Here is a 15,972-nt window from a genome sequence, read left to right as displayed (position 1 = left end):
AACTTATTCTGACTTAACATTAGCTTATTACAAATATACAATCATCAAAGGTAGAAATACTTCAATTTTGAAAGGAGCGAATAAGACTTTAGTGTTCAAATTTTCTCAAAAAGATAGCATATTATTCCATACGCCTCTTACCATTTCTTTACACAGTATTCAAACTTCACTTGAAAAAAAAATTGAACATTAAAATGAAAGTCTAACAAACAAACAAATAACAAATACAAGATGCATTTGCTTAAGAAGCTTAACACTCTACAAATGTAAAATTAATATACTAAATTTATTACCCCTCTTTTAACGGTACTTACAATTGTTAAATCTTTTCGTTAATACACACAATTGGCATAGGGATGTGTTTAGGTGTTGATGCATTTAGCTATTAAGAACAATGTTTGTTATGTCTATAAATTCGATATAATACATTTAGCGTTTTTACTATTATGGACATAAAATAATAAAAAAACAATATATGAAAGGCTCAGGTATTACTCGGGACAGTGCAGATAAAATACTTCAGTCGTCGAATGACTCAGAACCATAACCAAATACAGGCCTTGGATTAAATATATTATCAGATTGAATTGACTTCTAGGTTCATCCTCGTAGCGAGACAAACGAGAACTTGAAATGTCGAGCCTGGTCCGTTTCTGGTTAGAAGTATATCGGGCCGAAAACTTTTCGATCATACCTAGTAAATCAGTGTTACATGTATGCCACATACAGATCTTAACAAATAAGACCACCCGAGAGATTATGATGCTGATATGGTGATGCTATTGATTATGGCGATGCTTTTGATTATGATGATGATGATGATGATAATTATGATGATGATGACGATGCTGATGATGATGATTATGCTGCAACTTACGATTGCTGATTTAACAAAGGGGAAAACGCTTACTCCTTATTCTTTAAACTTTATATAATCATATATTTTTATGTCGATACATGTGCCATTTAAATCATTAGGTTATATATATGATATATATTACAACAAATACGAATATACAAAAAAGCAAATTATAAACTTCGAGATTTTAATATGTTACTATTGGTAACCGTTGAGCATATAAATGCTACGGAGTTGTGTGTATTTTAAATATACGAGTGTAAAAAAACGAATCATTTACACGATTGATACATTTGATGAATTTAAGTATTTAATTATGTTCAATTATGTACGGTATTTAACTGGCAAGTAAATGTGTGTTAATTATTAAATTGAAACAAGTTTTTCATGTTTTAATGTTCTTGAATGCAATAACTAAATACAATTAGTCAAGGAGCTGTCTAGCTGTCAGACAATATCAAAAACAAAAACAGAAAATACATAATGAATTCCATTATCTTGCCGTAATTATAAGGTTAGAGCAAGGATTACCCTAAACCATTACAGTAAAGTGCATGACGTTATAACCCCGGACGCCTGAGATCAATAAAAAATGACAGACTGATGTTCCCGCTGTGTCATCATATGACAGCTTTAAAGCGTTAACGTTATTTTAAGCAGACTTGATAGTATTTTGCTTAATTCGGTTAGTACCTATATATGGTTCTTTAACAACCGGAAATCTGGTTATTTTCAAATGATGTTAATATAAGCATTAAACAAATCATGATGAAAGTCACATCAGCAATATTTAAAGTAATACTTTATAAATCTATAATTGTAAAAGTAGTTTAATATCATAACATTTTTACCAAGCTATATTTGGGGATTAGTGTGTTTGTTATACAATTTAGTGGTAAAGTTAAAATCGACTCAAGCCCTTATATTATAGCATAATCATTTTGTAGTTTTTTAACAAACAGTCGGAAAATATATAGTGTAGATAATTATGGATAATGAGTCGTTTGATTAATGCTACGATTGTTGAAATATCGTAATTAATATTCTTAATGGTAAACCAGTAAGTCAATTTCCTAATAAACGTTTCTCATTTATCTATTGAGCTCAATTTCTTAACTAAAGATTGCCCGATGTGTGTTTTATCATATGAGTCTATTTAGTCACAGTTCATTATTGTTTGAAAATATTTTATATAAACAAATAATGTAACAAAAATAAGTTCATTGAAGTGTGATAAAATAGTTTGCTTTAATCCATTCTATATATTAAATACATAACATGAGGCTTCTTATATTTTTTTTAAATCTATAAATCTCACGATCCAACCAGTATGTTTTAGTTACACAGATTGAATATGATTTCTATAGATATAATTTATGTAAATAGACCGTTGGGAAGTGAATATCTGCAGTTCTCTACGCGGGGTATTATTGCCCAAGGATAAAAGAACAGTGTCCTTCATTTTAAAAGATAAAGTCCAAATAATATTTTTATGAGCATTTTGTAAATTTAAACATTCGTGTTGCAAAATAAAAATTGAGAAACAAGTTTACAGCTACTTTCTGTATTACGCTTATCGTTTTTTATAACATAAGAAACTGTTTTTGCTTTGCTCAAATAAAAACCCGACTTGAAAAAAGTATTTGTAGCGAAGCGAAGCAGAAATAGAATATTTGTTATAACCATACGTGATCTATAAACAGAATATGAATAAAAGCAAATGCCGGGAAAGTGAACATTGATTTGTCACATAAATTATTCAAAAGAAGCAATGCTGTAACAATTGTACAGTCTGAATCAGACGTAGTGAATAGTCGTACTGTATATAATGTACTACTAATTGTTGTAAACAAAACAGAAATATGATCTATGCAGTGACGTTTTCGCTTGTAAGTAAATCTCTAAATAGAAATGTTCTGTTTGAAATTCATTGGAGTACAGAACATCGACTTCTGGGCGGTTTAACTGATATTCAATAAAAACTTTGTACCAAACAGAAAAATAGAAGAATGAAAGGGATTAAGTAAGATAGGTATAGACATTCCCTTATCAAGACTCAAAGATCTTCTTGTTATACCGATTTGTTCATATCAATTGCGTTATGTAATCCAAAATAATAATTTAAAGTTAATGTTTACCTTTGGTGAATGGAATCTACATTACATTTTCAAATTCACAACATAAATTAAATAAGACAACGTACTTTTTAAAGTAATGTTCGATTTTATTAACCTGCAGCTGTGAACTGCATACTGATTATTCGGTCAATGCACTCAATGCATACATGTTCAATAGATTTTCGATAAGTTCCGTGAGATGTTCGCAGTAAAATTTATTTTTTGTTTAATTTAATTAACTTAACGGTAAATGAAAAAAATCTCGACACCTTTACAAAGAGCATATTAACAACCTGTCTTGTAAACTTTCACTATATTTGTTTATAAAAATATTATTAAGAATTGAATTGTGTCCCTTTAAACGGTACTTACCCTTGAATATGTACATATCTTATGAAAAACACATCAAATGTATAAATTGATATAATAATTGAATTCTATGATATGGCATGACAGTACAGTCAAACGACTCAATAACCATAACCATATACAAGTCATTAATTAAATCTAATTTCAGGTTATTGTGACTACTTGTAATTCAATGCTAAACATGACGGAAGAAAAGCATATTGTTATGAATTTTGAGTGAAAAAAATCGCTGCAAATATTTTTTTTTTTTATTTATTTTTTTTTTTTTTTTTGGGGGGGGGGGGGGTTATTCTAAAAGGGAACTGTCCTTGGCCAAATACAAAAAAAATCATTGTGAAAGACAATACTTGTAATGTAGATTGACTATGTAAACGCAAATTAAAGAAAACGGAATGGTACTTTAAAATGGAAGCTTCCGTTTAATGAATCTGGCTTTATTTCTCTAACTACTGACTAAATTTGCGCTTCGTGAAAAACGTGATATAGAAAAGCAACTTTGACATGTAAGATTATAGTGATTGTTTGAAAATTATTCAATAATGAAGATAAAAAAGGAGAACATTTGTCAATGTTCAAAACATTAAATTGTCTGCACGAAAAACAGATGTACAAATAAATGTACGATCTTAGCTTTGTGTGATTTGCAAAAAATGATAATTATTTATTAACTGGAAAGTCGTATTGAGATTAAGAAGAAACGGAGGACAAAAATTATTGATGACGGCGTAATGTAACTTTTTATTGAAAAGACTGAATAGAACTTTTGGGTGACAATTAATCAATGTGATTACATTGTCGTTTTGTATACTGTACATATCTTTCTCGCCATTGTAGAAGTTTTGAAGGCTTATATCTTGTGACACTCTTTCGGAATTTCGTCTCATTAGTTACCATTGACTACATAATGAAGGTTCTAATATCACAGCCATATGTGACCATCTTCTGGTGATCTAAATTTAAAGTTACACCATTTTTTGATTAATGTCTGGTGCTATTTGGCGTAGACACTAGCTAAAAAACTGTCAATGGAACCGAATCTGCGAGATTAATCAAGTGTTTTTGTTGTTGTTGTCAATTGAACTTTTGACCAATAAATGTTTTACTGTTACTTGCAATTTTAAAGTCTATTTACAACCAACAATTAAACGCGTGTTTAAGCACATACTATAACAACCGACTTAGCTAAGATTTGTTGATATCAGGTGACTTTCGTTTTACCAAAATAGCATTTCAGTCATTCTGTGAATGATTGAATTGATAAGATACCCGCAAAGTAAGCGCATATCCATTGCAAATTATACGTAAATGGGTAAAAATATAAAATAGAATATAAAAAGGTATTTAAAAAGGGGAACGAAATCCACCATGTTTTGCTACTTTCATTTGATTTATCTATCTATCTTTCCATTTTGTTATTTCTTTTTTATAATATTTTTTATTTATTTATTTATTTATTTATTTATTTATTCATTTATTTGTTTATTTATCTATTTATTCATTAATTTTTATTGTGTTCATTTCATTTACTTTTCATTTTGTTGAAAGTTAATTCACTGAGGTCACATTGAGTTCTAGAAAATAAGTATAGAGTACATATCCTTTCTTGTCGTTTTAGTAAATATGAAGGCTGATAACTTTTGATACTTCTGATAATCATTTTGTTATTAGTAGTTGTTTTCATAATGAAGGTTCTAGTATTGTAGCCATATGTCTACATCTTCGGATGCTTTAATCGTAAATAATTAATTAATCTTTATTTCTGCTCAAGTTAATGCTAGGGACATATAGAGTAGCTTATCTACCGTTAATGAAACCGAATCTGCAACATTTTTCCATTCTTTTACAATATTCTGGTATTCAGTCACAGACAATTTCAAATCTCTCATATTGATTGATGGAGTTACACTTACTTCTTCGTTTCAGTGTTCATTTTCTATTTTAATTAAATTTTTTTTTATGAAATCACAAAATAAAGTGATACGGTGATCATATTGGTGATGGTTATGATATTGATAATGATAAACGTGAAGATGTATTTTATGAAGAGATGATGATAACGATTATCATGTTGATGATAACGTCGCAACATAGCAGCTTGCAATAGAAAACAACTTATTATTGCTGATAGATTTTATCTGAGTTATTTTTATATTTAATAATGATACATTTTGTATGTCGATACATGTACCATTTAAATCGATAGCTTATAAATTTGATATAATTTACAGCAAATACAAATAATAAGAAATAAATTAAACTTTCAACTTCTAGATTTTAATATGTTACTATTGGTAACCATTGAGCATACAAATGCATGGGAGTTGGACCCCTCTTTCTTTATCTTTATTGTGAAGATACCATAATTAAAAAAAATAAGAACATTATTTTGTCATAAAATCGTATAATTTGGCACAAATTGATAAATAAATAAATGAATAATTATTAGACACAAAAAAGGTTTTTTTTTACACATTTCTTTATTTCACTCAATGTTTAAATAAAAACAAACCAATTATTAAAACAACAATGTCTGCAAAACAATGTTATATTTTAAGTATTGTGTATTTTAAATATAAGATTGTGACAAGGTAATTTATACATGATTGGTACATTTGAAGAAATGCAAAATTATATTATCTTCAATCGATATATAAGTCGGACAGCAAGCATCACACGTTGAATCAAGTTTTTTTTCTTAAGGAAGATATATCACATACCAGTGTATTGACAAAATCGATTTATTTAATAATCAACATTGGGCATACAATTTTTATATGGTTTTAACAAGCCAAACAGAAACATGATAAACGTCTTTCAATAACTTCTTTTTAAACTTATCAATACGTAATATCTTTATATAAAACTTTTGATATTGTTTTGTCTTAAGGTATGAGTTTTGAATATTCATTGGCTAACAGGCAAGCGGGGTATATAACCGTAGCGATAATACAAAAGCGTTGAAACTTATAATTCAAACTGTTTAAATTCAAGCAAAGGAGGCAATTTATTGAACAAAATTCTTTAGAAGAATATTGTGATAAGTGTTATGTGATCTTATGTACCATATTTACTGTGATGTCATTTTAACATTTGAAATTAAAACATTTAAAAGATGAACCTGGGGCAGAATCTAGATAAGACTTGATTCAAAACAATATAAATGGATTAAAGTAGATACTTTACCGTAAGTAATACATTTTAAAACGTCTATCATTAATGTTTCTGTATCAGTTCAATGATTACTAGTAAGAACTTTTATTTGTACGTTAGTTTCACCTTTTTTAGCAGACAACATCGTTTTCATGGTACAACAGATTGATCTGATTTTTGTTTGGTTTTCTTTTTAAACATATGTCATTAGAATATTCAAATAATTTTTCTCGGTCACTTTCGGTTTACAAATTTAGACCTATCGAAGCACAAACGTTTACTAAATGTCAAAGAAATGAAGTAGTAAGCGTTGTTGTAAAAAAATATGTCCATACCAATTTAATGGAGGATCTTGAATATTTCGGTCGTATGACGAAGTTCAACAGTAGATCAAGTCATGCATGGATAAAAACAACTTTGGTTCAGTTCAAACATAGCAATGAAATGCAATACTGTAAATATATTGTATTTAACAAGTAATAGAATGAGCATCTAATCACGAGGCTATCTGTTTTGTACGAGGGGGCGTAGCCCCCGAGTATCAATCAGATTGCCGAGTGTTTTGATGTTCTTTCTCTTTTGCATCATAGTCAAAAATAAAAACACGTTCCCTGATGTCACAAAATGAAACCCCAGAAAAAAGGAACCAATGAACGAGAATCTGAAAATGATATTTCTAACTTTTTCCCTTTCCCCGTCGTCACAATATGTAAACCCCAGACAAAATGAACCAATCAATGGATATGCTCTGCAGTGCGGGTAATTAATACATGCACTCCAGTTAACGCACTGTGCATGTATATGTATACGATTTAACACTGACACATTTTCAACAGAAAGGTCCCCAAACTATGATACAAACGAATATTACCGACATGAATTCCGCTGAATATGTTACCAAAACTTAGTACACATTTCCTTTAACTATAGAAATTAGCGTCCTTTCTTTATTTTATAATGAACCTACTGTTTTTATGTATAAATATTTTAATCAATACAAGTAGCAATAACAACGAAAAAGGGTGGATCAGTAAATTCGTAAACTAATTCAGTAGCGTCAAAACTACTGGCCGTCTAAAATGAATCTTTAAATGCTTTGAAAACAGATTATTTCAAATTGACTCGTACTATGTACACAACTTTGACGTCATCACTTATGGCGTCACACATCGTCAACGAACAGCGCAACAGAAAGCTAGGAAAGTCTTTTTCCGATATTCGGTTAGATTTGCATAAAGTTTACGGAGAGACTGCTCTGTCAAAAGGTGTCCTTTTAGAAGTGGATGAAGCGGTTTAAAGACGACAGAAAGGCAACTGAAGACGACAGTCGTGCTGGTAGACCAGTGACTATAATAGGTGAATAAATAGTGGCTTTCAATCAGGAGTACATACCTCTAGATAGACGAGTAAATGTGGAACACGTAGCAGATAAGTTCATTATTTCATATGGTACAGCACAGGGCATTATGCTTGATAGGTTAGGAATGCGCCGCGTTTCAGCAATATGAGTGCCTCGTTTGTTGATGTCGGTGTAGATGGGGGTAAGGGTGAACATGTGTCAGCAGTACGACAGGAGGTATCGTGAAGAAGTGGATTTCTTTCTAAATCGAATGATAACATGTGATGAAACATTGATTCACTTTTTGAAGTAAGTGTACGAATGTCTCCTTAACAAGCAATCAGCTGGCGAAAAAAAAAGTAGAATGTTTAAAGGGAGGAACAAGTATTATGTCTCGTATTCAACGATAGTTATATCAAATTTTAGATAATTACTTACAATTTTCGTCTTTGCTATGTCATTTTCGGCCAAATTACTAAATTAATACAATTGTGAAGGCACGATATTTTGATTAATTTGTTTTCTAATAATGTCATAATCGCACGCATGCATGCTTCTTAATTACAAAGTGATATAGGATAAGTATCTTTAATTATATATGCTAGTATTTTTTGAATCAATGATCATTGTAATGTGTATCATAAAAGAGTTAACACAGAGTGTGGTTATATATTAATAATGACCTTGTAGATGTCGATGACTTCTATAAGGTATCATGATGACGTACCTTCAGCACATCAACTACTTTTAGTTCGCATTGCAGTTTATAATTTAATTTTGTTTGACTTAAATCCTGTCCATCCAGTGTCTTAGCAACAAAATAAAGGAAATCAAGTGAATATACAATCTAAATAAAATGGTCAAAATCTAATCCGGGGTTAAAATCTTTACTAGTATTATCATTTCCAAAAGTGCTTGGAATCGGCGTTCAGCAATGAATATTGATATGATATTTCATGTCGTGCCTAATGCCTTAATTGTAGGTGGTCAACAGATAAAGCCAACAAAATAACTTGATATACTCTATCATTCCGTTCTAATCAAGATATTTTGACGTACTCAGTTAGATTCTGGCATATATTTGTTCTGGATCAGAATGTTGAAGATACTCAGTATTGCCCATAAGACAAATATCATATTAACTTTACTCGTAGTACAATTTGTCAGACTACATGATCTGTATACGCTACTTAATGAGTGCATCAATCGGAAAAATAACTAGCTTCTTACGTAATTATAAACAGTTTTGTGCTACTCATTAAAATTTATGTCTGTGGACATTTCTGTAAATGAAGTTTACGTTCTATACTCCGTTGACTGCTTAGCGAAGTTATTTTCCTGAAACGGAATATAACTGACCTGCAATAGAACATGTATGATGCAATAAAAACCTCATAATATTAATTTTGCCCGGAAAATTATTTAGTTTTTATCAACAAGTTAAAGTATTTGAAAGAATTTTATAGACAACATTCTCCAATCAGAAATGTAGCAAAAATATTTCAATTTGCTACGGTTATCCTGCAAAGGCCTAAAGACTTGTACTAAGTTCGTAAGTTAATAATGGTAAATTGGAGTTATACGAAAAAGTAACACAAAAAACATGGCGGTTGGACGTGTTCCTTAACGCATCCCCCATTGAAGGTTTTTGACGTCCATTTTGTTACTATGTGATATTAAATTATTAGCTTTGATTGATTAAAAGCATGCGGTATACAGGAAGAACTGCTCAAATTTTGTTTATTGCATACATCGCTGTCCAGGAACGGCGATAAACAACTAAACTGGGATATTCTCTTAAGAACAATTTCTGGGTGTCCAGCTAAGTCAATCATATTTCCATAGCTGTGACAGGTTTCAATTTAGTAAAATGTTAAAATAATGCAATTGTAAATTAAATAGCAGCAAGTAGCATTGGTGCTACTCACTCAGAAAAATGCAACAAGAAGTAATATCATCATTCTTTAATTTATGATTCCAAAGTATGACATTAAATAGGCACATAAATATGCGTTAATGACAAATGGAATCACGTGTTTTATATCTAAATGTTCTTAAATACCATTACAAAATAGAATTAGTCAACTGCATAATTCTTAATTGAAACGTATACAGCTGAAAAACTGTAAGAACCGCATACGAAAAAGGCAATAAATCATGAATGCTACCATTATGATTGTGTACATGAAGTAGTAATTACGAATATCAAAGAACAATTATAAACAATGACAGACTGGTGATTTCATTATGTCATCATATGATTGATATAAAACGTTAATTATTCTAATCACATTTGATATTGTATATTTTGTCTGTTTTGTACTTTTACATGGTTCTTACTACTCAAAACGTTGCTATTATCAAAGAGTTGTTAAAATTCAATTGATACTTATTCCCGTAGGTTATTATTATATATAGGCATGATGAAAGTAACATCTGTCATTTTTTAAAGTAATAACTTAAAGTAATTCAATATAATGCCATCATTATCAAATTATATTTTCTTGGATTTATTGATTTCAGTGAAATAACATATGAAAGCTGGTACAATTATGGCGTTGTACTTGTATGGCGTATTAACCAATAAGATGAACAATAACTTAGTAACTTGCCCGTGATGAAGCCCGTCTGTCGTACTTTCGGTAGTGTCTTGTAAATATATATTGTGTCTCTTAATTATGCTGCAATTGTCAATACATAGTAATAATCTTTATCGTAAACCAAACTCTCAATTTGCATTTGAAAACGTTTATCGTATATAAATTGTGTTCAATTTCTTTTTCAATGATGCCCAATGTGTGATATTATAGTTTCAGTTATAAAGTTCAAATATTCTTTGACATACTTGATTAAAAGAATTTATGTTACAATAAAAAGGTCATTGGTAATGTGATAAGGAAATACGAAAAAACAGATTAAATCCATTTAACCTATTGAATACATGATATGAGCATTCGTTTACCAATTGTTGTTCACGCTTTAAATCTCACGATCCGTCGTATAATATGATAATATGTTTTCAATCATGCAAATTGAATAAAGACTGATTTCTATAGATATCATTCATGTCATGTATTGAATAACAATGGCTCTCTAAGTGGGGTGTAAATTCACAAAAACAGACATATCATGTCTTTCATTTGAATGTTAAAATCACCATGACGTCTGTATGACCACTTTAAATAAATTAAATAAATTTAGGCATTCATGTAAGAAAAGAAAAATTGCAAACTAGTTAACAGCTACATTTTAGTTTAAACTATTTCTTATATTTGAACATTATATCGTTTAATATGCTCAAATTGAATAACCGACTTAAAAAAGTCTATTTGTAGCGATATAATATAGAAATAGGATATCTGCACTGATGTGTGATATCTTTAAATAGAGTATGATAAACAGCAAATGCCTGGACAGTGGAAATCGATTTATAACAGAAATTTAACAAATATTATATTAAACTATACAATGAAAGGCACCTATATTTCACTGCTGCAATAGCTTTTACTATTCCATCGGATATTTGACCTTCCTTTATATGATTTAGTTACAATTGACCTTTCTGGTGTTCATAAGCATAACTTAAAACGTACTGGAGGTACAAAATGCAAATTTAATGCAAAGAAAATAAATTAATTTTCTAAAATGATAACTTAAAAAATATAATGTACCTTTATTTTGTATTTTCTTCGTAGTACTGTGTCCTTCGTTTTTATTCAGAGCATTGCATTAAGTGAACATGATATATTAACATGAAACATTTGAAAATAAATTGTCATAAAGGCTTTATTATTTATATCAGCTTTATTATTAGTTCAGACGAAAACGTTCATGTTCATCTTTCATTTTTTTTGTAACTTGTGTAATGCAATTTTATTTAAATAGGACATTTTAAATGACAGTTTAGCTCTAAAAGTGATGATTTATTCTTGTGTCAATTTTGTTTCGTATCCTGTAACAATTTCTTAAAACGAAATCAATGTCTATATAGCTGACCCATAATTTGCTTTTCTATTTGTTTTGGCATTTAGTATAGTTGAGTTGGTATTTTATGTGAAAGTCTAAATACAAAATTAATGTACATTTATTATAACCAATGATCAGTAAACATAATTATTTTCTTTTTCATTTTGAATGCACACAATTATCTTTACAGTTATGTTACACAACCATGACAACATTTCTTTTCAATTTTAGATATTGGTGGTTAGCAGACAAATAAAATGGCTTCAATACCAGACCCTACTTTGTCAAAACCCAAATTTCTGAATTGGGTAAAGGCTGCATTGGCTGTTCTGTTCACAAAAGAAGAAATAGAGCCTGTTGTTTGTGATGAAATTGTACAATTCCAACAAAAGTGTCTTCGTGATATTTCTATATCAAACGGATTATCAGCGGGGAGCACCTGTTCAAGTTGTAACACGGAAAATATTGTTGTTTGTCCAACAAATAGGATTTGTAACGTCAATCGAGGAAAATGCGGTTACCATAGAAACTTTTCAACAATGTTTCACCAATCTTGTTGCCCAAATAAAATTTGCCATAATATGAGATCTCAGATTCAAAAAGCTCATCGTTTTTATGGTCCATCTTTTAAAAACACCGATGCAACTCAGTGGTGTAGTAATCCGTGGGAAATTGCGAAATGTTTTATGCCCCCCGATGGTTACAAGGATGTAATGAGTGCAGTAGATACCGATTTTAATGGTATAATCAGTGTTATTGTAAACTTCAAAGGATTTGAGACAAAAATTAACGATGATCTCTCCAAAAAGAATAACATATTTGACAAGGTACCAATTTAAACATGTTTGCTTATTTTTTTGTCTGTGATTTTATTTTAATTGACACCTTTATTTCTATGAGAATTTTTATAGAAACATGAAAAGATAGGTAAACTTATAAGAATCTTACACTGGCTGCCGGTACAGACTGGAATATCTAGCTCGAGGGTAAATGTTTACGGCGGTAACGAGGCTCTGCCGAGTTTCCGCTAAACAGTTACCCGAGAGCAGGATATTCTCGTCCGTACCGACAGCCGGTGTTTGATTCTTTTTCTTGCATATTGCATATCAATAATTTTCAAAACAGAAATTACGAAAACTGATATTCTGATAACGCACTTTTTCTTATAGTAGCGTATGAACTTACATCTTCATTCATAACGGTAAAATGACGTCATCCTAAGATTCATTTATAAATGGTGCACGGCAAAGACACCATTAAAAGCACGCGACTTGACTTATGTGGGAATTTTAAGACAGGTTTTTCTAGTACCGGTGTAAACGGTAGATAATCCTGTCTGATATGCAAGAATAAAGTGGCTGATTCGTGCCATTCGCGTTTTCGCCCCGGTGCTCCTCCAAGCGAAAGGCCAAAAATTAACAAGTTGGAGGGTTGGCGCGGAGCAAATACACGATTATAAGGGGAGGCACGGGCTAAAATAAATACATAAAATTCGCGACCCCATTTAATAACGTGATTTCGCCCCGCGTCCCTGCGAAAAATAAATTCGAGAATTAACAAGTAAAAATGGCGGGGAAGCATACTCGCAAATGTGCGAAGAGGCGGGGCTTAGTTTAATAAATAAAATTTAGCGTCCCAACATTAACTAGCATTTTCTTCGCCGCCCTGCGACTCCGCCAAGCGAAAGTTCAAGAATAAACAAGTTCAAGTTACGGAGTCAGGGTGCAAGAAAACGGTTATTAGCGAGAGGCAAAGTTTAATGACAAAACTTACTGAAAGTTACTTTAATTATACTTCACTAATTGATATGTGATTTTGCCCCGCGACCTGCCTAGCTTAAAGTCGAATATTTACATGTTGAAATGATGGGGACCATAAGTTATTTAACTTCGCCCAGCGACCCCGCTAATTTGCGTGTTTATGCTACGTGACACCGCCGTTTTAGTTTTTGAATTAAGCTCTGCGCTCTCTTGGATTAATTAATCGCACTTCCGCTAATAAACATGTTCACTCCCGCCATTTTAACTTGTTTATTCTCGACATTTCGCCTGGCGGGTTCGCTGGGCAAAAACACGAATGGCACAAATCGGACACCATAAAAACTAGCTTATAAGTTTTGTTTCATTTTGACATTTTCATTTTAACATTTTTAGGGTAGAAACGTCGGTAAAGATGTCAGACATTCTCCAAAACTAGAGGTCGAGGATGCAGATCTTACACAGTATTTTACAATTCTAAATGATATATTGACTGATCCTGGATTCATAGCTTTAAATAAAGCACCAAACAACGCAATTCAGAAACTAGCAAAGGTACGATTACTTGTTTGTGTTCGTCTATTACCTTAACACTTATTTATAATGTAAACTATCATTATGCTACAAAGCTTGGACAGGAAATGGCTGTTTTCCTACGATCTACTAAATTCTTTAGCTACATTGTCTCCAACAAATCGCTCAAACTGTTATAAGGGCTTTGGCATTTTGGCAATTTATGTTAATTGACATTGGCCCTCAACACGTAATTTAAAATCATGTAAAGAAACTTTGTGTCAAAACAGCATATTGTATGCAACTTTGTACACAGAAAAAAGATTGACATTATTTAAATCAACACTTCTATACAATTTCAGCTTCAATTGGATGAATTGATAATTGGTAAAGATGTTGTTCGCACAGTTTTGGAAGATGTAGGCAATGCTATCCAGGAACAAATAAGAAACGAGATTGATGAGTTTGAACAAAAGACAGAGAAGCAAAATTTAGAGCTTATTGAGATAATAAATTTAAAAGTAAAAGACATTGAAGATGAGGGAAATATTTCATTTTCCAAGCTAAAAGATACATTCACGTCGTCAATTGATGCTTTGGAGGCCAAAGTACAAAAAGCTATTCAAGAGATAGAGGAGCAGAAAACAAAGGAGGAAAGAAAGTTAAAAATTGTTGCTAAAGAGGAACTTAAAACAATTAGGGAAGAGGGAGCAAATGTGATAAAAGAGATACACGAAGCTGCGGAACAACGTAAGACATCTTATAGAATATTTACATATGCGTACACAATGTCATATGCCATTTAAAGCATGTAAAACAAGTGTTTGATCACACTTTGGTTCAAGATTCATTCTATCTATAGGCATATTTAAATCAGTTTCTTCTGTAGATCAAAACAAATGATGCAAATGCATTTTCGATGGCACTTAGAATAATCATGTGTTGTGTAACATTAATATTCCAAGATTTCTAATATTTCTACATACAATACATATGGCACTCTTTCAATTTTCAGCCAGGGGTACTGATGCTGATGCTAAACTGTCGGAGGAAACATATCAGAAACGAACAAAAGGTAATGAAATATAATGATTATCATTGATTTATTTAAATAAATTTCTTTTTTTTCTCCCTTCTTGTTAATATCTCAAGCTTGACATTTTATCTTGCTTATGAATATTTTGCAATTGCATGAACAGAGACGTTATTGTTTAACAGTTTAGTTTCGCATTCCTCAACAACTGCGATGCATTTTAATAAATGTTTACTTTGTGCATTGCATTGTTGTATATTCAGTCAAAGGTACAAGGACAAATGAAAAATAGACAATTTCAGGGGCGCTTTTGTATTTTAAAGGAAGATCAACTTATATAGAGTTGGTTTGTTCACATTATTCCTGTACAATTTAAGTACGAATTAACGTTTGAACGTCCCGTGATATTAACAATAACTGATAATTCTTACATGTCTCGTTATTTTGTCGCTATATACAAAGAAGTAAAAACCGGTTTTATATTGCTCAATTAAACAGAAGCCTTTAAAGGAACAATAATATCGGATTTTTACTGTTGATACTGTTCTTTCTTATAATATTTTATTTTCACGTCATGCTAAATTGACATCTCACTAATATCACTAATTAATTACATCCATGAAAGATGATATAATTAATAAAAGTAACATCTTAGAAAACTCGTAAGCAGCGTAATGACGTCCTCATTCATAACTGACGTAAGTCTAAACAATCAATTTTGGATGATGAAGATTGATTAATCGACACAATGCAATCAAGTTTAACTGTTGTAACATTGATAAAATAATTCATGAAAAATGAGTGAAACATCTTTTCTTAAGATTTCTTTTTTTTTGTTGCTCAATGAATAATATACATCAGCGTCAGAA

At 31.0% G+C, this 15,972-nt stretch overlaps 1 protein-coding gene across 1 annotated transcript; it reads left to right on the top strand.

Moving 5' to 3' along the window:
* The first annotated feature begins 12,037 nt into the window (after positions 1 to 12,037).
* Positions 12,038 to 15,199, top strand: LOC132737791 (uncharacterized). Its single transcript, XM_060725138.1, has 4 exons — positions 12,038 to 12,627; positions 13,954 to 14,112; positions 14,433 to 14,820; positions 15,086 to 15,199. The coding sequence occupies exons 1-4, from the start codon at positions 12,058 to 12,060 to the stop codon at positions 15,157 to 15,159; spliced, it is 1,191 nt and encodes a 396-aa protein (XP_060581121.1). The 5' UTR covers positions 12,038 to 12,057; the 3' UTR covers positions 15,160 to 15,199.
* Positions 15,200 to 15,972: the final 773 nt, after the last annotated feature.

This window comes from Ruditapes philippinarum, unplaced genomic scaffold (genome assembly GCF_026571515.1).
Source record: "Ruditapes philippinarum isolate M1 unplaced genomic scaffold, ASM2657151v2 ctg10662_1_1_1_1, whole genome shotgun sequence".
Classification (NCBI taxonomy): Eukaryota; Metazoa; Mollusca; class Bivalvia; order Venerida; family Veneridae; genus Ruditapes; species Ruditapes philippinarum.
The sequence above is the reverse complement of the archived record's forward strand: the minus strand, read 5'-3'. Positions and strand labels throughout refer to the sequence as shown.

Excerpts from the sequence above, each read along its gene's own strand:
- LOC132737791 (XM_060725138.1), top strand. The coding sequence starts at position 12,058 with ATGGCTTCAATACCAGACCCTACTTTGTCAAAACCCAAATTTCTGAAT. Across the intron at positions 14,113-14,432 it reads CAATTCAGAAACTAGCAAAG|CTTCAATTGGATGAATTGAT; the intron begins GTACGATTACTT and ends ATACAATTTCAG. Across the intron at positions 14,821-15,085 it reads ACACGAAGCTGCGGAACAAC|CCAGGGGTACTGATGCTGAT; the intron begins GTAAGACATCTT and ends TTCAATTTTCAG.